Below are 21,826 nucleotides of genomic sequence, written 5' to 3'. Positions count from 1 at the left end.
TTGAAGGTACTCATAAAGGTAAAGTGCGTGCGTTCATGTATGTGAGTGTATGTGCGCATCTATGATTGTATTATGTTTCGAAAAAAAAAAGTATGCTCTCCCTCTCCCTGCCTCTGCAGATCAGGAGTAGTAATCATCGAAAAGCACGGCCGTCCGATCCTCTCCCTGTCTCTGCGCCGGCTGATCTCAACGGCGGGGGACGCTGATCGTCGCGAACCACTGGAAGCGGCCGCGAGTCACCGGAACCCCCATCCGCAATGGCGCTGTCGGTGCAAGCCGCTGCCGCGGCCGCCACTCCGCGCCTCCTCCTCCCTCTCTCACCCAGCCGCGCTGCTCCGGCGCCTCCTCACCCCCTCCACATCCGCGCCGTCGCCTCCTTCCACTCCCCTCGCGCGCTTGCGCCTCGGCGGGCGAGCGTGCGGGTCCGCGCGGGCGCCGGCGGCGGGCGGCGGAGGGAGTCCCCGTACGAGGTGCTCGGCGTGCCGCCCTCGGCCGCGCCCGCCGAGATCAAGCGCGCGTACCGCCGCCTCGCGCTCAAGTTCCACCCGGACGTCAACAAGGAGGTGCGCTTGTACCCGCCTCCCCATTCATTCAAGCAGCAGGATTCAGCGACTGTAGCTTCGATACGGTTACACTTGTGAGGATTTGTCAACATTCGGGTATCTGACGGCTTGCAACTCCTGGTATAAAATGCAGGCGAATGCTCAAGAGAAGTTTCTGCGGATCAAGCACGCGTACAATACGCTGATGAATTCGGAGAGCCGGTCCAAGTACGCAAGCAGCAGCAGCGGCAGCAGCCCTGATTCTTCGTGGGCTGCTGGAAGCAGAAAATCAGCAGACTCAGAAGAGCAATTCTATGGGTTTGGTACTAATATCTTCTCTCTTCACCATTCAGAGAAAATATCCCCTCTCTCATTCTCTAACAAGCTATATTATGGGGCTGTGAATTCTGTGCTAGTCGGTGAAATGGATGTCTGATCAGCGTTTGAATCATTTATGCGGTGGTACACTTTGGTGGCGCCAGTGAGATCCCATTGCAGTTTTCTGTCAGGAAACTAACTCCAGATTTATGACTCATCAATTTTTAACCGACACGAAAGAGATTTTAAGATTCCACTTTTCTTAAAATCTGCCTGTACATATGATTGTGATGCAAATATATGAAGTGTAATTGATCGCAATGTATCCATTTTGTTGACACCACTTTGGTTCTGGTTTTGCAGGTGATTTCCTTAAAGATCTGCAAACCGAATTTCAGAACTGGGAAGCCGGCCTGAATTCAGACCAGAAACCCGAAAGCCTGTGGGAAGAACTATCAGTAAGTTAACAACCACTGTTACTTGTTGTAGAAAAGGATGGCAAATAGCCATATGGTAGAACAATGCAGATAACGTGCAACCTCTGACTATGACCTATGGTGAACACTTATCTGAGCTCTCTCTTGCATTCTGCTCAATTAGGCGATCGGTGAGGAATTCGTTGAGTTCCTGGAGAATGAACTGAATATCGATGACTCAAGTACCGAGGAAGACGACGGGAACAACCAATACACGCAGTTTGGAGGAAGCGGCAGAAATTCTCAGCGTGACAATGCAAAACCAAATAGATCCGATGATGGCGTGTCTGACATAGAGGCAGTTCTTGAGCAGCTGAAGAAGGAGCTTGGGCTGAGCTAAACCGTTTCACTGTTTGCCCACTGCCTATTGCAGTTTGCTACTAACTGGTGTTCATATGAAGGTGTTTCCTTAACGGATGTTCTCACCGATGGCGGTAATAGTTACTGGGTATTGTAATTTAGCTGACAGAGCTCGTTGGTTCACCATCGAGGATTTTGCAGAATGTATTGTTCCTGGTTTTCTAGGGCAGCACTTTATTACTTTTGGAAAGACGAGAGGAATTGCTAGTTTGTATTTGAAATTTTGAGGAGAGGGATAACATATCCCGGTATAGCACTACGTGGATATTTGGTGTTGCTCCTTTTTTTTTTCTTCTATCCACGGTATTTGGTATTCCTGTTTTTCCGTAAGAAAACAGGTTCAATTTTGACAGAATCGTGATGGGATACTCAGAACGTGTGAACTTTACAGAAAATAGTTTGGTTTGGGCAAAAAATATTATGTTGAAAATCGGGTACTCCACAATAGTCCCCGTTTCATCCAAAATAGTCCCATTTTCAGCAAACCAAATGGGACTATAGATACATTCTGAAACTTTTTCTATGACAGCCTACATTCTGAAACTTATTTATCAGGGAAAGACATCATGACACACTTTGTCAAACAATAGTTACACCTTTTCGTGAGACAAGGCAAGATAAAACTAGGTTTTATCAACCCAACTACATCGGGTTTGATTCAGAAAACTTCTGCAACTTATTTTTAACTCAAAATCTTCTGAAACTTTCGCAAAAAAAATAATCTGAAACTTAAATTAGGGAACGGTAGACAGCCGAGGTGCACACGCGTGAGAGAAAGAGATACTACAGAAAACCGGGATATTTTGTTCACGAACCGGCCCAACGTAGACGCTGTTCGCCAAATCGGCCCACCTAGCCCGGTAGATGGATGGCCGAACCACCGCGAGAACCCTAGGCCCTCCATCGGAACCGAACCGCTCCGACGTCGTCTCCTCCGCCCCTGGTTTTCTTCTCCCCCGCATCTCACCCCGCCCCGCCCACGATTTCTTCCGCCGATTCCGTGGCGGCCGATTCAAAGAAAAAAAACCGGTGAGTTTTCGCGTCCTCTCCCCTCTCCCGCCTGGTTTAATCCGGCTAATTGGGGAGTAATCCCTCGGAACCATAATCTTCTCGGATTGAGCTGCCACTCACACCTGGTAGTGGCGATGGTTGATGCAGCGCGGGATGGCGGCGACCCCGGAGGCGGAGCCGGAGGTGCCGGCCGAGGAGGACGAGGGCGAGGAGGCCGCCGCCGAGGGGCCGGAGGAGATCGTGCCGATCGGGGCGCAGAAGCACGACCCGGCGTGGAAGCACTGCCTCATGGTGCGGTCGGCGGGGCGGGTGCGCCTCAAGTGCGCCTACTGCGGCAAGCACTTCCTCGGCGGCGGCATCCACCGCTTCAAGGAGCACCTCGCGCGCCGCCCCGGGAACGCCTGCTGCTGCCCCAGCGTGCCCGCCGACGTCGAGGCCGTCATGCACCGCAGCCTCGACGAGGTCGCAGCCAAGAAGATGCGCAAGAGGTCACTCGCCGCCGCCATGCCGCTGTCTTACACCACCGCGCCTTCCCCCTCCTCCAACGGCGCGGCGGCCCAGGTCGATGTGGCCAGCCCCATCCACATGGTCCCGCTCAACCAGGTGCTCGACCCGCGCGCCGTGGAGACACCGCCGTCCGAGATGGGGTGGAGTGCTGATACTGCTACTGCTACCAAAAGGAGGAAGAAGGCGCTGGCTGTGAGGCGCGCCCCTGCTACTCCTCTCACTCCTCAGTTCCAGCAGCAGCCTGCTCCTCAGCACCAAACTGTCATGGCGGCGCTCGACGCAGATGCGGCTGGCTCGGACAAGGAGAAGGCGTGCATGACAGTCGGGAGGTTCTTGTACGACGCCGGCGTGCCACTGGAGGCGGTGAACTCCGTTCACTTCCAGCCGATGATCGACGCTATTGCGTCAGCAAAAGGGATGCCGCCTGAGGTGCTCTCCTACCACGACTTGCGCGGCTCCATTCTGAAGAAGTCGCTGGACGAAGTGACGGCTCAGCTCGAGTTCTACAAGGGGTCATGGACCCGGACAGGGTGCTCTGTGCTGGCCGACGAGTGGACGACTGACAAGGGCAGAACCCTGATGAACTTTTCGGTGTACTGCCCGGAAGGTACCATGTTTCTGAAATCGGTCGATGCAACAGAAATCGTCACGTCATCAGACACGCTGTATGAGCTGCTGAAGAGTGTTGTTGAGGAGGTCGGAGAGATAAACGTTGTCCAAGTGATCACGAAGAACTCCGAGGTTCATGCAGCGGCAGGAAGAATGCTAGGAGAGACATTTCCTACACTGTTCTGGTCTCCGTGCTCTTTCCTGTGCATCGATGGCATGCTCGAGGATTTCAGCAAGGTGAAGGCAGTTAGCGATATCATAGGCCATGCGAAGGCCATCACAGGGTTTATCTACAACAATGCGGTTGCATTGAGTTTGATGAAGAAATATCTGCATGGGAAGGATCTGATAGTTCCTGCAGAGACCCGCGCTGCCATGAACTTCGTGACGCTGAAAAACATGTACAGTCTGAAGGAGGATCTGCTAGCCATGGTCAATTCAGATGAATGGATTTACAGCCTCTGCGTGCTGCCAAAGAATCCTGGAGGGGTAGAAACGAGCAATATTGTTAATAATTTGCAAGTTTGGTCTTCTTGGGCTGTAGTCGTTCGTGCCACTGAACCACTTGTGCATCTACTTAAGCTAGTCGGCAGCGACAAGAGGCCTGCTATGGGGTATGTTTATGCTGGATTATACCAGGCCAAAGCTGCAATCAAGAAAGAGCTGGTAAGGAAGAGCGACTACATGCCTTATTGGAATATTATTGACCAGAGATGGGACAAGCAAATGCCACGGCCACTTCATTCAGCGGGTTTCTTCCTAAATCCACTGTTTTTTGATGGCATCCGAGGTGATATCTCGAATCAGATTTTCTCGGGAATGCTAGACTGCATAGAAAGACTGGTCTCTGATGTCAAAATCCAGGATAAAATTCAGAAGGAGCTCAATATGTATCGGAAAGACGCAGTAGGTGATTTTCGTAGGCAAATAGCTATCCGAGCCCGGCGTACTTTACCCCCTGGTTAGTACTATACACAGATTTTCTTGAACTTACTTTACATTTCTCAGGTTTATATACCAGCCTTGCACAAGATATTGTGCCGCTCTGACCTAGGATGTTGAAACATCAACTTTGCTTGATGATATTCTTGTTTTACATTATCTTGCAGCTGAATGGTGGTATACATATGGCGGAGCTTGTCCGAATTTAACACGTTTAGCAGTACGTATCCTCAGTCAAACCTGCAGTGCTAAAGGGTTTGATCGGACACACATTCCTTTTGAACAAATCCATGACCAAAGAATGAATAACTTTGAACGTCAACGAATGTGTCATCTTACCTTTGTGCAGTGCAACCTACGGCTACAACACAGGTAAGGAAAGTCTCGTTATATTGAAGGTTACCACTGATTGATAATTTGAAGAAAAAATACTAGAAAAGCAATGGATGCAACAAGTGATTTGGTTTATATCACAGGCAACAATATAAGGCGAAGGCATTTGATCCTATCTCAGTAGACAACATAGACATAGTTGATGACTGGTTAGTGGATAGATCTGCACTGTCTTCGGGACCAACCGATCAGCGTAATTGGATGGACATTAATCAACCATTCAACTGGGTTGAGACAGCAGGACTGAGTGATGAATTCGAGTCCTTCATTGAAGGTACATCCTCCTTTCTTCCAGTTTATTTGTGGGTGATGTTGAATGTTGAATGTTAAATTTCAAATTTTGTTTTGAAGGAATTGCTGATGAAATGGTCCAAGGTGCTTCCCAAGGAAACCAGGATGATGACGACGATGAGGACGACGATGATGACAACTCCAAGGATGAACCATGCCTATAGGTGAACAAGTTGGTTCTTGGATAACCTGTAAACGGATGGCCCATGGACGAGACCTAGCTTTGCCTGGTACAACCTTCCAAGTAGGATTTATTCGAGAGGAAAAAAGATCCTTTCCAAGTAGCCAAATGGATATGTACATTTCTTGTTGTGTAATTTAGGATGTAATGTATACTTCGATGTTGACATACTTAGAGTTTTGCAATCTTAAACATCTTCCCTGGCCCATCAATGCTCTAAAATCCATGACCCAGCTGTTGCCCCTTATCCAGCCAGTTCGAAACAGATTTGGTTCTTGTTCATTCTTTCTGCAGTGACAAAATCAACGTTTTAAGTTTTTACACGAAGGCTGAAACATCCCAGTATGGGAGAAGAATACGTACGAATGGATGGAGATGTTTTAGAGAAAAAAAAAAGATAACAAACCAGGGCAGTGGACACATAATCTGTAGCCAATTTTCAGATATGTTGTCACAAGTCTTAAACAATCGCATAAATTATTTGGTAGTATTACCCAACTATGTAGTTTACATGTTGTCACGCTGGCCAAAACTACTAAATGGTACAAGAGGTAGCACAGCCTGGTAACATTCCAGGATGAGAATACTTGAGGCGAAGTTCAGGCAAGGCTAACTATATCTTTACCCGCCCTGAAAGAAGCCTGATGAAGATCATGTCACCAATCACCTTTTTTGCTCAAGTATTTTGTCCATTGGATGTACATCAAATGCAGGACTAACTCGTCAGATATGAGAGAACCATCACACACCAATTTCTCGGTTCAAATAGTTGACAAACATCCTCTTTGCGCTATCAGCATCTGTTGGTGGGGGTGGTCCACTCAAGCTGTACTGCCCTGCCAGCTTGATGAAAGTGCGCCGGAGGCTCCGTAGCTCAGGCAGGCCAACCGATCTTTGAAGATTAATGTAACAGTCAGTTAAGGATCTCGCAACACAAGAAAAGCATCCGAAGATTTCGAAAGTTTTCTTCTCTTGAGCACATCAGTTGGGGTTGAATGAAGGCATCCCCTAAGTTTAGATATTCATCTTATGGCAAAAAAAAAAGTGAATTCAATTCTAGACAGAGACCATGTGGATAGAAAACTACTCTACCTGCATAGTTTTGGCCTGCTTGATTTTTTGAAGTCATTTGCAAGTTCAAAAAACAAGTCATATGCACATATATATGACACCTATGCACAGAAAGCATTACGTGTATGCTATCAGAAGGTTTTGATTGGGGAAGTTGTTATGATTACTAGATCTCCATGCTACAGGTTTATATAGAAAAGAATCTACAGACGCACAAAGACATATATTTTTATTTATAATTTTTGCAATTCACAAAGATCGATATTTCTACTTATAACTTTTGCAGTAATATAATTTTCTATATATTTCCTCAAACAGTAAAGGATATAGTTGGCAAGTTAGGCCCAAGATAAATCTTATTCATGGCAAGCCCAAGACCAGACTGCGCCTCAACAATTGCACTGACTACCTCCTGCAAAATACAGTTCATATCACAGGTTTGCAGTTTCTTCTAAAAAAAATATCATGAACAAAGAAAACTGCCATTACCTGTGTTGCTTTGTCCATCTCATAGAGGGAATTGGCCTCAGTAGTCCGTACCTACGATATTATCAAACTCAGGATTTGTTCAAATCTACAGGAACTACTATGAATGGAACAGTATTTGCAGTTGGACAATCACAGTATTTCCAAAATATTTTTTTAAAATGTTTTTTTACATTCACACCATCAGGTATTTAGAATAGCGGATCTGTTTGACATATCACCGAGCCTAGCCCCGCATGATTCCGCATTTGGAGCAACCGAAAATGTTTTTTTTGCATTCGCACCATCGGGGATTCAGAATAGCAGAATCTGTTTGACATATCAGTGAGCCTAGCCCCTGTGATGGCTAGAAAACTAGCTGCATGAGGAGCGACGAATCAACTAGCTCTTGTGTGCAAGAATTGCATGCACAGACAGCACTTTGTTAACTACTACTCTAGGAAATGTAACTAACCTCCAAGAGTGTGGATTATTGAGATTGAAGCAAACAGCCCAAGGAGCTTTTAGCTTAGCTAAGAACCAAATGCACCCATAGTGTAACGTTGAAAAAAGCATAGGAACTAAACACAACCATTTGCCTAATATGTTTTTGTATCGGCTGCAATATTATGGTTCAGTGCCAAATTTATGCAGGTATTAACAGATTAGCAAATAGTTCTGGAACATACTACGTATGAATTAGAAGAACATGCAGTTGCAGTCAACCAATGATATATTCAAGAATTTCTTGGGTAGAAAAATATTTTATACTTACCGACTGAGTGGCTATTGTAGGCTGGAGTACTTTCACGTCTCTTGTTTTTGAATCCACCTTCTTAGTCAAATATGACACAGCCTCAGCAATAACAGGGGACGATTCCACAATCCCCTCTAATAAAAATAGTAGACAAAACAGATGAATCAAATGGGATGATGAAAATAGGGGGCGAGCACTAGGCAAGTAAAGTAACCATTTGCTGGATGGTACTAATTCGTAATAAGTTATCTGTGTAACCAATACAAAACTGGATAGGAAGGATTGTGAAAAGAAGCTAGCAATTTTCTGCCTTACAATAATTAAGTAATCTACTAAAAAAGTTACCCATCGAACCAATCACATGTGCATGACCTTCTATGAGTGAGTGTTAAACAATAAAAAGCGGTAAATTTTGAGGTTCAACCAAATCGCAAAATGACAGAACATTTACTATGGTGGCTAGTGCATAAGCCACTAGACATATGTGATACTAATTGGATAAAATTAGACATAACTTGAACAGTAGATTAGTTCTGATTCAGATCACGCATACCATGAAAATAAACTAATCATACAAAACAAGAACGATTTGATTACCTCTAGATGGAAATAATTCAAAGAGAGGAGAATCCCAGCGGCTACGCCTATCAGGCCTCTCAAATCTCCTCGCCAGATCTTCAAATCTGTCAAACCAAAATAAATCATGAGAGCAATGGCACCTGCCTGCTTGGTAAATGAATAGAGACAAATAATCCATTATTTCCCCATAAATCCAATATAGTAAAAAAGGCTTCCATAGCCTTGAAATAATAATGCGAAGCTATATAACATATGTGCAATTTGAAATCAGATTAAAAAAAGTAACTGCAGCATCTACCTCATTCATAAGAGGTACTTCCTCTGTTCACTAATGTAAGACCTTTTAGCAAGCTAATTTAGCTAGCTAAAAGGTCTTACATTAGTGAACGGAGGGAGTAATACATTTTCCAAACAACAGGTCGACAAGATCCAGAAGACAAAATATCTTGCTTACATATTACTATCATATGAGGGTTCTCCTTTCTCCTGACGCTTGACATTCCATTCCCTACAATGGTCCACTTCTGTATCACAAAAGAACTGAAACATAAAAGATGGAGTATGAACAAAATCACTTGTGATTGTACATTACAATATTTAATGGTGCAAAAGCATAAACTCGCCAATGGTTTCTACATGCGCTCTTTCCAAAAGGATCCTCCATGTAGAACATAATCATGGTTTGCAAATTATGTATCAAAAATACTTTAGAAGCTTCCATTTGGTAATGCTATCTTAATTTTTTTTTGAAAAGTCGTTTCTCATGTAGAGAAACTAATATACGCTAACACATGGTAATCACTAGACAGAACTGAATCCAGGTCAGATGTCAGTTCCCTGCGCTCCAATTTCTTATATTTACTTAATTTCTGAACTGACACTCCAATGTTAGTGGGTCTTCACCAATCACCTGTCATGAATCACATCAAGTTACTCATGTTTCATTTTATGTGCCATTAGCACATTAATGATTATCTTATTGTCTCTAGATTGCTATCGTACATGACTTCTGCTGCTAACCAAACACAATACTTTCAGAACACATAATGTCATCTACACATCATGAATGTTTTCATTATGTTATGCTAAAAGTAGTGCAAAACTATTATGGCAAAATGAAAGTAATAGTGAATAAGACATCTGATTACCACACAATATCTTATTCCCGAAGCACGTGCAAGACACCACAACTCATATCGGTAACCCTGCATATTATAGGCAAAAAACACCATGCTTGTATTAGAAGAAACAGCACATATTGCAGAATCTACTTCATACATGTTACATTAGAATTCATACAGCACATAGGTGCACTGATGACAACAGAAGTCAGTTATATAAGCTGCATGCGTTTAGAAGTTACATTATTGTATCACTGATCTATGTAGTGCCTATCTGAATGCATGCATACAGAATTCTCAATGACCATCATTTATTGAAGCTTGAGTGTAAAACTGAAGCACTGGGCAAGAAAAAAAAGGCTCATATAGCCTACATGGTTTGCTTTCATGTACTAGCTTGAAAAAGGTAACTATCACACAAGAAAAGAAAAACATTTTCTGCTTTGTTGAACCAAAAACAAAAGTGATAGCATTTGCACACACCTTTTGGCCAGTATTAGACAGATAAGTTGGACACTGAAAGACAGTGAACTTGACTTGGAAATTGAATTATTTTTGTGGGCTGGAAGAACATAGCACAGGGAGGTGGCCACCATGATTTCATTAAGTTTTTTTCACTGATCACACTATACAAAGTGCAACCATGACATACATAAATATGATGACCATACAATACTACTTCTATCTTATATTACTAATTGAGAACGAAGTAGTGAGTGCAAGTTGCAACAAAAGAATAAAAGACTTGGTATTGGCCTCACCTTAATATTGTTCAAAGAATCCACGATGATTATGCTGTCCCGTGACACAGACCTATCAACTTCTGATCTCAGAACTCCTCTTAAGTTTTTCTCCACAACCATATCTAAGGAATAAACATAGAAAATTGGTAGAAGGAAATGAGTGGATGGAAGAAGAAAAAAAATTAATAATAGCATAGAGAAAACATGTGGACTAAAAATCGACAATACCTTTGTAGCTATCATTGCGCCCAAGATGAAGAGATGACTCGTCAATGACGCGGACAGTGATGTCGGTCATGGAGGAGCGAAGAGCGGCAGTGAGACAAGCTGCAGCCTCTGACTTGCCGCTGCATGGCTGGCCACACATCACCACAAGTGCCATTGAAAATGTAGAAACCTTAGTAGATGGAAAGAACAAAAGCATGAGAACATGGTTATCATCTTTAGCCAAGCTAAACTTAAGAAGGAAAAAAAACTTTGGAAAGGTTTTATCACTCTGTGCAAAGATTGCTCTCTGCCTTATTCCTCGGTCCGAAGAAGTTATTCTAGAGTAATTCACTATAGTATTCTCTATATTGTTTATTTCCTTAAATGCATGCAAGTCTTTCTCAAAAATATTATAGAGAAGAGATTCCCCACCACCCTCACACCTCGTAAGTGGGCACTACTAAAATTTCAGTTAGTAGGGCGCACAGTCAATTCGTTGCATGTATGCAAAAGTTTAGAGATCTTTTGGTCTTACTGATAATAAGGTACTTCAACTAGGATGATGAGATGGTCAGATCACGTTTAGTTTCAGTGAAATGGAACAGGGGAGAGCTCTATTCTTTGAATCTAAAAAAAAGTTGGTAGACTGGGTGATTAATTGGTTATTAGAACCAGGGGCAGAACGGGATGGTGTGCTGAAAATTTGTGAATGTCATTTTATTTCTAAGGCTGCATTAGGTTCAAAGAATTTTGCAGGATTTCCGTAGGATTGCATTCCCATGGAATCTTTTCCTTTTGGGAGTGCTCGGGACAAGGGAAACATGAAGAGTATTCCAGAGGAAAAGTCGCTGGTTCATACCGATTCCATAGGATTGAAAAAATCTGCCCGGAGATCATATTATGGGCGGCAGCCCGAGGCAGGCGTCACTCGATATGGCTGATAGACGGGTGAATCGAATAGAAAATTCAATCCATCCTTGTACATAAGGTGAAAAGCATGAGCAATGACCGCGTAGCCTGATGAGAAACCTGACACCTGTTCCTTGCAAGCATAAAATAGTCTAGGAGCTGCAAGACTCTAGGATTTTTTCCTGTACGTTTGAGTGTTCTATCCGAACAACCACTCATAGGATTTTCCTACAGTTTTGTGTTCCTTAGTTTTACACTATTGTTCCATTCCTATTCCTCTCTTTCCACACATTCCTCTGTTTTCTAATCCTGCACTCTGAACAGGCCGTAAGTATTCACAAACCAATACTCAAGAGCCAATACTGACTAGAACATTGTACCTTATCCGAGACCCACTAACTACAATCTGTAATTTAAACTTGACTTCTAACGATCTAAGAAAGTACATAAGACATGAAAAAGAAACTAGAAACAATATTACAGGGAGACAAAAGATATCACCAAATCAATGATTTGGTTGAGCTGAGCCTCCCATGACCACATCAACAGTAGAAGAAGAAGAAGAAGAAGAAGAAGAACCAACCGACACCTTCGAGATATCAAGAATGGTTGGCGTGGAACCAGATCAATACACTCGTTTCTAGCAGCATCGCTAATGTCCGGATCCAAGTCCCCAATAGGTGCCCGAAAATCAGGATCCACAACAATAGTATTCGGACTGAGTTGAAGCACGAGAGTTGGCAATGTTGCAGCTTGCTTGACTTGAAGGTTCAATTTGGAGATTTGTTTTTTAGTTTGTTGAGTTGCTTTGGGTTGGGGAGTTGCTGATTGGTTTGGGTACTGAGATCAATTGGTATCATCTTATTCCAAAACGTGAATCTGATACTAACAAATTTCATCACCAATGGTTCAAATCAAGTCTTCAAGACATACAGATTGCATATAATAATGGAGGAACAGAAATTACCTGCCCTTAGGGCTTAGTCGCAAGAAGCAACGGGGGGATCAGCAGCTCGCTGTCACAGCCAATAGAGTCGGCGTAGCGAGCAGTCCAGCAGAGGGCAGAGGCGGACGCGGTCCACCGCGGCGAAGGCAGCGCTACGGCGGGGGACGTGGCGGCTCGCCGACGATGGAGTTGCGGCGCGCGCGTCCTGCGACGGCGACACAGGGGCAGCGAGAAGGAGCAGAGCAGGGTTCGGGGATCGATTCGTTCCTCTGCTCGCACGCACGTGTTGGACTTGGACAATTGATTGATGGGCCAGAAAACAGATTCTTGTTGGGCTTTCTGGAGCCCAGACCAAATCTTTAAATCTACAGATGGGCTATGGGCCTCGTAGCCGCTTCTTCCCCTCAACGCCGCCTATTCTCCCGGCCTCCGCCGCCGGTGCCACGTCCCGTCCCCCAGCATTCCGGCCGCCGGCCTCGGCACCCTTCCCTCTCAGCCACCCCGACGCTGCTCGCCCGCGCGGCGTCAGCTACTCCAGCCCGCCCCGGGTGGCCGTTCTCTCTTCTCTCAGCTCGTAAAGCTGTTCGCAACAACGGGCGTGCACCTTCGCCGAGTAATCCGGGGGCAGCGCAGCCAGGATGCGGGGTCTGACGCGGGCGGGGAAGCGTGCCGGCGAGATGGCCCTCAACGCTGGCGGCGGAGCCATCAACTGGTTCCCCGGCCACATGGCTGCCGCCTCGCGCGCCATCCGCGACCGCCTCAAGCTTGCCGACCTCGTCATCGAGGTCCGAGACTCCCGTGTAAGTTCCTCCCGTCCACTTCTCCCCTCATTTACTTACTACTATCATGTATGGGAAGTGTCGCGTTGTTGACTGTGTGACTGGCCGGCGGCTCCTGGTGCTCAGACGATGTTCGATGAAATGCCTTTCTTACATGCGACCTTAACAAACAAATGGAACGTGATTTCTGAAACACATTTTCAAAATAGAGCGTAGGTTCTGGGTGTGTTACGATTGAGGAGAAAGTAGCTTCTATAAGATGGCGAAATATGATTCTGTTTGCTTGTTGTGTTCTCTGATCACTTGCTTGCAACTAATGTAACTTATGACCAGATCCCATTGTCATCGGCGAACGAGGACCTTCAGCCGGTGCTTGGAGCTAAGAAGCGCATCCTTGCTCTGAACAAGAAAGATCTAGCGAATCCCAATATAATGAATGTAAGCAGTATGCACCTCTGTAGTTAGGTCAGGCTCTTCAACACATAATTTGATGTGAATTTCCCAGAGTTCATCCTGTTTTTTTTTTGGATACAATGAGATATAAATGGTGATACTCATTAGGCCGTGTTTACACAATTGTGCAGATGTGGCTTGATCATTTCGAATCACGCAAGCAGGATTGCATCTCAATAAATGCACACAGCAGCAACTCTATTAATCAGGTTGGCTCACTTTTGATTTCATGATCATTTATCCATTTTTCTTTTGTAAGCCTCACAGGATATCTGTATGTTATACTGAAAGTATCAGTTAGGTCAGGTGTTAAGCTCTGAAACTTGTTGCAACTTTGAGAGTGGAGTTCATGTACCTAATTATCAATTGTAAGGGTGAATGGCCGCTAGACCACTTGCTGAAATTCTATACTATGCACTGGTAAAGATTGGTTACAGACAGAACCTTCCACTACTAGGTAGTCTACTAGGATTCTAGACTTAACCTGCGATGACATGAACTGCATTAACTTAATAGGACACACACTGAACCTTCATAGTAGTAGCTATCCCCTACCCCACCCCACAATCAATAGGAATATCGCTTTGAGTAGGCTTCTGCTAGGATTCAGACTCATGGAACTGTGTCTTGAATGCTATTGTATGGATTCTTCATCGTTTCATTTGATTGATCGGCCTTTAAGCTTTGTAGTATTATAACTGCACTGGTTCCAGTTTTTTCTTGATCAAATGATACTTTGCTTTCTTTAGTTCTCAGTGTAGCTTTAACTCATCTAATGTTTGCTTCGGTAATTAACAGCTGCTTGGGCTTGTAGAGTTGAAACTAAGGGAAGCAATCATGAAGGAGCCCACACTTCTTGTTATGGTAGTTGGTGTCCCCAACGTTGGAAAGTCTGCACTCATAAATGCCATTCATAGAATTGCCATTTCTCGATTTCCAGGTATGTCCATTATAATAGAAACATTGTTTTGTTTCATTGATAATCCACGTTTGTTGTTTCGCTAATCCCAGAGAATGATAAGATAAAGCGGGCTAGGGTAGGACCACTTCCTGGAGTTACTCAAGACATTGCAGGATATAAGGTGGAGCTCTAAAGTCACTGTTTTCTCAACACGACTGAACTTCTGAATGGATCTTTTCCAGGTGTTCTTTGTTATAGCACTAGATACCAAGAAAAACTCCAGATAACCCATGTTAACCTGACTGTTTTGTCAGTTGTATTATGCATGTGAATGTCTGCCCAGGGAGTACATTTTTGTTTGTCACGTGTTAGTTTTGCATATTCAACACTAGATGTATTGTATAAAACAAATAGGAACACACCCATTTCTATGAACTAACTGCTGGAATATATTTTTCCTTTTTCTTTATAATATGGGAAGATAAAAACTATTTCTTCTATATATATTGGCAGATCTTGCTTTGTAGCTCCATGTGGCAACTAAATTAGCTACCTACGGGCCTAGAAGTTCACAGAATAAGATCTTAGTCAGGACACTTAACGCATGTACAATGAGGCGCTTAAAAGCAGACACTAGGATCCAAATCCTGGACTATCGGCAGTTACCATGCTCAATCCCAGCCTTGGCTATAGGGTCGATACAAAACTTTACGTATGGGGCTTGGCCTTTTTTAGGCTCATGGCATGAAAAGCAGGAGCATCTGATGGCCAACGGAAGCGACCCAAATAAGCGCCCACTGTTGCAAGCTCGGGCACTTAGGAGATAATCTAATTTGATGCTGATTTTCTTTTTGCACTTAAACGCCTATATTAGCGTCTACAATTGTACATGCCCGTATGAGTCTTCTCCATGCTGCAACTTTAACTATAATATGTGGAGAACATAAGAACAAAGGTGCATGAGAAAAACATGCCAGGAATTGCCTTGCTTCATTTTTTATCTCAATTTTCATCGACCTTTCGTTCTGCTTACGATTTAAACATATTTCATGCGATGGGCCATTTGGGCATTCAACCCAAGACCCAGTATGTTTCATTTAGAGCATGTTTGGTTGGCTTCCACACTCTACCTTACTTTTGTGCCATGAGCATAGCTAGCCACAGTTTTTGTGGCTGCCAAATTGGTTGCCAGTTTGCCACACTTGTGACAGAAGTCGGCTAGAAAATGACTATGACAAATGGGGTAATTAGAACGCCACAACCGTGGCTGCAACCAAACACTTGCGTAACTTGGCTGCCTAACATTTGGCAAAGTGTGGTTACAAAGCGAATATACCTAGCACATGCCAGCCCAGCATATGGCATATGTGGCCTTGTCGCTGGTACTTATTAACCCTGAATTCACTCTTTTCCACGACAGCTCAATAAATTTCAACTGTCCACACATGACACCACTGTGACAAACTGACAATGAGCCTTTTTTCAACTCAGTGCATTTGTAGCAGTGCAAGCCATTTCTAGGGACGGCACCTTGTTGTTTGTCTCTTGTGTTGTGATGAACTGAATACATTTAACAGTAAGATGTGTTTTGGATAGATTTCAAGCCAGCCGAGCATTTACGTGCTTGATACACCGGGTGTTCTAGTGCCAAGCATTCCAGACATGGAAACGGGTCTGAAACTTGCACTGACAGGTTAGATTCTTAGTTTATGCTGTTCTTTCTCTATAAGCCAACAACTTATCTGAAAAAGCAACATAATTTGTATGCCTTCTTCATAATGATCATGACGCTGTATTTACTAGTTATACTCTCCAGTGAAACTGGAACTTTCACATACTTGTACTGCCACATTATAATATTATCTTTTATGTTTATCTGCAGGAGCTGTCAAAGATTCGGTGGTTGGAGAGGAGCGTATAGCCAAATATTTATTATCTCTTCTGAATATTAGAAAAACCCCTCTACATTGGGAGCGGTTGCTTCACAGAAGAGGTGAATTTGATGAAGAGCCATGTGGCAGTTCTGTAAAAGGATCTAGAGATTCACTGCGGAGGAGGAATCCTATTAACAACTCGGATGCCGTGTATGTTCAGGTAGTGACTCTTACCGGAAGATGCACTACATTAGTTGTCATTATTAAGTGACATGTCTAGTGCAAACCCATATCCAGGTGCTATCAAGCACACTTTTCTTGAAGGCCATCAGCTGACATTTTGATGGATTAGATTTATATAGGTTAGAGGATCACATGGATGATCATTTTGAAATAAATGATAATCCCGTGGAGATTTGCAAATAATTGATTTTTGCATTAGATGCTCTCCTTCAATTTTATTTTTCTACTCTACGCAGCTAGCTGCATAGAGTGCAAGTGTCAGTAGCTGGCACATTAGTTCCAAAGTAATTTTTAAGCGCCGCTTTTTAGATATTACTAATCTTCTAGGTATACATTTTAAGTGTCAGTAGCTGGCACATTAGCTTGCTCACATTGTGTGTAGGGCAAAGCTGGATTTCAGTGGATTTTGTGTGGTTTTGCTAGCAATAATCCAACAGTAAATTTATTCACAAAAATAAACTATTCATCTTAGAAGTCGTTTGGTATCCATCATTTGGGCCTGGAATCCTGGAATTCATTTTGGAATTCTATAGGTGGGATGTTTGGTTGCCATAGAATTGGGCCGTCATTTCATTTAGGAAATCCAGCAAAATGACGCCATGGGTAAACACAATTCCGAGCTGAGACCTGTCATTCGCGTTTCTCTATGGAAGCCATTTACAAATTCAATATTGAATTGTGCTGTTATTTGCAATTCCTGTGGCAACCAAACAAGTGTCCATTTTTGGAATAACAATGTAAATGAAATGAATACATGTATTCATTTCAAAATGCTAGAAATGAAATGAAAGCCTGGCTTCCAAACGACTTCTTAGAATATTTTGTGCTGCCATGTCTTATGTTGGTATACAATAATGCTAGACGTTGATGTTTTATGTACCTTTTATAGCTTCAGACATTTTTTTGCTGCAGTATTCTGTCTTGCAAAATTGTAAGGAATAGTGATAACTTTGCTCCTGTGTAAACTAGTTTAATACTGTGGCAGAAGTTGATAATTTTGAAGCTGCGATCTTTAACTCACTGCAAATTAAACTATGAGCGCCGAGGTTTGCTCAAAAATATGCTTGTGTGCATGCGTGCGCAGGTGCAAAATTGGATTTCAGCACATTTTGTGGCTATGCTAGCTAGAAATTTTGATGGAGAATTTACTCAGGGATAAGAATTCGCCATGGGATATCTTTTGTCTGCATTTTCGATGTTGGTAACTTGGTATACAGTATGCTAGATTATTTGTATTTTCTTTGCGGGAGAGTGTGCTAGATTATCAAGTTTTTATCTGCCACTTTTCATAGCTTCAGGCCTTTGTTCGCTCAAGCATTTAGTATTCTGGCCTAGTTTCTTTCAAAGTTGTAGGGAAATAATGTCAATAGATGATAATTTTGTGTTTCCTGAACTAATTTAGGGTCATGGCAGTTGATAACTTGTGATCTCATTTGTTTTTCCTTCCAAGTCATGTATTTCCTGAAGTAGTTACCAGCCTCGTCCTGCCTTTTGTTACAGGACATGGTGATGGAGGTTCAGAGAACGTTGTGCAGTACAACCATGGAATTCACAGGCAACCTCGACGAAGATAACGAGCTGGAGAGTCTGATCGACGTGCAGCTCGTCGCGCTTCGGAAGGTGTTCAGGATACCCCACAAACCACTCGATGAATCACACGGGGCGGTCTCCAAGAAGCTGCTGACTCTTTTCAGGTCAGGGAAACTCGGCCCGTTCATCCTCGACGACCTTCCAGGCCAGCAGTGAAGGAGCCAAGATTCACTTGCCTATAAGAGTTCTTGGGCAGTAATGCGATATATCACAAAACTATTCAGTGCTACTCATGGATAATGCAGGCAGTAGTCTCTGGTGTTGTAAAATGTTGGCTTCTGTCGCTGGGTAGAACTTGTCGGATTGGTTTCTCTTTCTGTTTTAGAATCAGAGATTCGTGCACTCAGTTTTCCTATATTTGTGTGAAATGAATGTCGGTTCAAGATGTGTTGGAAAGAAAAGGAAACTAGCCAAAATTGTTTCCTTATCGTTCAATCTGGTTTCGAATTCGGGTAAATCGTGGAAGGAAACAGAGAGTTGGAATTCCAAACTTATTCCGTTGGTTCCAATTTAAAAGGATGTCTATTGTTACTGCCCGTCCGTTCGATCCGTTCAGAGTCGATGGCCGCCGCCGGGCAGCGGCAGCGCCTTCGGGCCTTGGTCATGGTCCATGACTCCAAGGAGGGGTACCTCGTCTACAGGCTGAATCTCAAGCATCTCTTCTCTGGCAAGGACGACGACGAAGAACTCGCCACACAGCTGCTCTGCTTCCCGTGCCCCATCGCCCGCTTCCCGGTCCCCAGCCTAAACCTCCTTGCCCTGGCCCCCTCCGGCACCGACGTCATCGTCGCCGCTTCAGGCGACCGCCGGACTACGTTCCACAACACCGACTCCAACTCCGCCTCCTCCGGCCCGGACATGCACGGCGAAAAGTGCCGGCCAGTACTGCTCCCCGTCGGCGACGACATGTTCTTCGCCATGTCCGAGCACACGTGGAGATTCGACCACCCGGGCATCCACTACGAGGCTCTCGTCCGTACCACCGGCCCCCGGCGCTGGGCCTGGCGCGCCCTCCGGGAGCCGCCGGTCCGGACCGGCCCCCGACGCGCCCCCTGCTGTGCGGCGACTGGCTACTTCGTCGCCGGCACGCGCGTCTGGGTGTCCTTGCACTCGGAGGGCACCTTCTCCTTGGACACGGCGCGCCGCCTGTGGCGCAAGGAGGGCGCCTGGTCGCTGCCCGTGAAGGGCCGGGCGATCTTGGTCCCGGACTTCATGGGCGGCGGCCGGCAGCTGCTCTTCGGCTTCTGCTCCAATGCGTTCCGCTTCTGCGCCGTCGACGTGGAGGCCAGGCCGCCGGTGATCCTGCGGGAGTGGGAGCAGGACCACCGCAAGGACATGCGCACCGGATACATGCTGTACCATGACCCCGCCGAGCTGGCCTACTTCGGAGGCGGCCGCTTCTGCATCTCCAGGCTCACCCTCGTGGAGAACACCAACCCGCCACGCTTCGCTCTCACTCTCATGGCGGTCGAGGTGACCCCGGAACTGCAGCTGCTCAAGCGCAACGTCCGCTCCTACTTGATGTCGCCATCTGGGGTGCTTGGCTGCTTGCTCCCCACCCCGGCCGGTGCAGCCGAGCCTCCGGATGAGATGGAAGTGGTATGAGTATCCATACCATGGATCGTCGTCTGATCAAATCGACTCTTCCCTCTTTGAGCTTGCACTAAAATCACCATGCTCTGGACTTCAAGATGGGGCTGCTCCGGCTGAGATGGCGCCAAACTTGTTCAACCTGAAGAAATTAAAAGAGGCGTTTTGTGGTTAATAAACTTTTGGTTGAACATGGCGCATGGTGAATGATAAATGCATGAGAGGGCAGAGGTTCAGCTCAGGTGTGGATCAAATTGTAGGGTGTAAACCTTTCCAATGAGGATGATCAAATACGCTGGAATCTCACTGTCTCGGCTCAGTTCTTTCTATATATATATACTCCCTCCGTTCCAAAATGTAAGGCGTCTAAGGATTAGTCAAAAGTCAACGTTTTTTAAGTTTGACCAAGTTTATACATAAAAATATAAATATTTACAGTACTGAATCAACATGAATAGATTCATCATAAAATATATTTTCTTAATATGTGCATTCGATATTGTAGATGTAAGTATATTTTTCTAAATATTTGATCAAAGTTAGCAAAGTTTGACTTTTGACCAGTCCTTAGACGCCTTACATTTTTGGATGGAGGGAGTATATATTAAAAAAACAGTTTTTCGGATCCTATATTTAATTGTGAAGGATCAGAGTAGCACGATCATCACAGTGGTTACTTAGGATGCAATGGCTATAAATGCATACGACAAATGGCAGGCTTATCTTACTTCAATTTCTTCTCTAAGTAAATAAAAATCTAACATGACAACCTAAGTAGAGACTAAACATCACCCTATTTTTCCAGCTATACGCCCTCCGTTTATTATTACTTTGCATTCTAGCTATTTTAAAGTCAATCGGTATCAACAACTATGATACCAAATGCATTTATTATAAAAATATAGCTTATCATAATTCAAACACTATAACTTTTATATTGTAGATATTTTGTACATATTTAGTCAAACATTACAAATTTTAACTTTAACTAAACCCAAAATGCAAATTAATTATAAAGGGAGGGAGTGAGAAAGAGTGTTTTAATTTGCTGACTCAGTTAACTTGTCGGAGGGAGTACAATAATTCCCTTCGGCCATCACACCATTGGCTTCTCCAACTCAGTGTTAGAAGTGGATCTACTCGAAAACTCCTTTTTTACCGGCAACGGTATGTATCGGAGTGTCATCCACCACAGATTATGCTTTAAGATTGGTGAGATTACTTGTTCCCTTTTTAACAAAGCTGAAACATAACTAAAACAAATTTGAAAAGTATAAAATGTTTCACAAGTTTCAGAAACACGCGAGAAACATATGTGAAACTTTGTGAAACATACTTTGAACAGTAAATAAATTTTCACAAGTTTCAGAGATATTTCACAAATTTTTGAAAACTAAATCAGCACATGATGACGTCAGACGTCACCACTCCTGTACCAAATTCGCTGCGTTCTGGATCCACTTGCTTGATTCCATATTCCCGAACCTGACGGCGGTGGGCCCACGGACGGCAACGGAATCATCAATGAAAGATTCCAACTGAACTGCTCTCCTCCTCGGCCCCCAATCAAATCCACTCCAGATATAGCGGCGACCTCCCTTCTCCCCCACCATACTCTGCTCTCTTTTCCACCGTCTCGCCCCCAGCTCCGGCGCAGCCGCCGAGCCATCTCCTCGCCGGCGCCGCAGAAGAACTCCCCCGCACCTCGTCCCAGCGAGGCAAGCGGCGCCGCCTTCCTCCCGCTGCTCCGGCGCGGACGGGAGACCCACCCGCTCAGGTTGACTTTATTTCTGCTGCTGACAAATGATAACCTGACAACGCATTGGATTGTATTTGTATCGTGCCTTCTTCTTCCGGTGGGAGGAATCGAATCGCTATATCCATTCCTTTTCGTAGGCATTCCGATCATCCAGACATCCCGTTGGTTGTGGGTTTTGATTTAGTTTCTATGAATTCTGGCTGCAGCTC

General features: G+C 44.5%; 4 protein-coding genes across 5 annotated transcripts; 3 read left to right on the top strand and 1 right to left on the bottom strand.

Moving 5' to 3' along the window:
- Nucleotides 1-242: 242 nt before the first annotated feature.
- Nucleotides 243-1,947, top strand: LOC124680814 (dnaJ homolog subfamily B member 8). Its single transcript, XM_047215853.1, has 4 exons — nucleotides 243-563; nucleotides 697-865; nucleotides 1,224-1,318; nucleotides 1,461-1,947. The coding sequence occupies exons 1-4, from the start codon at nucleotides 258-260 to the stop codon at nucleotides 1,674-1,676; spliced, it is 786 nt and encodes a 261-aa protein (XP_047071809.1). The 5' UTR covers nucleotides 243-257; the 3' UTR covers nucleotides 1,677-1,947.
- Nucleotides 1,948-3,269: 1,322 nt separating this feature from the next.
- LOC124680822 lies at nucleotides 3,270-5,822 on the top strand. The gene is made up of 4 exons (XM_047215863.1): nucleotides 3,270-4,784; nucleotides 4,933-5,137; nucleotides 5,242-5,432; nucleotides 5,510-5,822. The coding sequence occupies exons 1-4, from the start codon at nucleotides 3,293-3,295 to the stop codon at nucleotides 5,611-5,613; spliced, it is 1,992 nt and encodes a 663-aa protein (XP_047071819.1). The 5' UTR covers nucleotides 3,270-3,292; the 3' UTR covers nucleotides 5,614-5,822.
- A 222-nt stretch (nucleotides 5,823-6,044) lies between these two features.
- Nucleotides 6,045-12,511, bottom strand: LOC124680819 (protein KTI12 homolog). 2 transcript variants are annotated; one of them, XM_047215859.1, is made up of 10 exons: nucleotides 12,453-12,511; nucleotides 10,595-10,768; nucleotides 10,385-10,488; nucleotides 9,651-9,707; nucleotides 8,957-9,042; nucleotides 8,521-8,606; nucleotides 7,942-8,057; nucleotides 7,191-7,241; nucleotides 7,030-7,113; nucleotides 6,045-6,536 (listed from the first exon to the last, which is right to left on the bottom strand). In XM_047215859.1, the coding sequence occupies exons 2-10, from the start codon at nucleotides 10,746-10,748 to the stop codon at nucleotides 6,372-6,374; spliced, it is 903 nt and encodes a 300-aa protein (XP_047071815.1). In that variant the 5' UTR covers nucleotides 10,749-10,768; nucleotides 12,453-12,511; the 3' UTR covers nucleotides 6,045-6,371. The 2 variants fall into 2 exon arrangements, with proteins under 2 accessions (XP_047071815.1, XP_047071816.1); XM_047215860.1 differs by having other exon boundaries at nucleotides 10,595-10,763; nucleotides 12,450-12,473.
- A 555-nt stretch (nucleotides 12,512-13,066) lies between these two features.
- On the top strand, nucleotides 13,067-18,640 carry LOC124680815 (short integuments 2, mitochondrial). Its single transcript, XM_047215854.1, has 8 exons — nucleotides 13,067-13,228; nucleotides 13,541-13,645; nucleotides 13,792-13,869; nucleotides 14,459-14,600; nucleotides 14,672-14,742; nucleotides 16,158-16,254; nucleotides 16,444-16,655; nucleotides 18,179-18,640. Exons 1-8 carry the CDS (start codon nucleotides 13,067-13,069, stop codon nucleotides 18,422-18,424), a joined length of 1,113 nt encoding a protein of 370 aa, XP_047071810.1. The 3' UTR covers nucleotides 18,425-18,640.
- The last annotated feature ends 3,186 nt before the right edge of the window (nucleotides 18,641-21,826 follow it).

The sequence above is a fragment of the Lolium rigidum genome, unplaced genomic scaffold (assembly GCF_022539505.1).
Source record: "Lolium rigidum isolate FL_2022 unplaced genomic scaffold, APGP_CSIRO_Lrig_0.1 contig_28943_1, whole genome shotgun sequence".
In the NCBI taxonomy this organism is placed as follows: Eukaryota; Viridiplantae; Streptophyta; class Magnoliopsida; order Poales; family Poaceae; genus Lolium; species Lolium rigidum.
The sequence above is the reverse complement of the archived record's forward strand: the minus strand, read 5'-3'. Positions and strand labels throughout refer to the sequence as shown.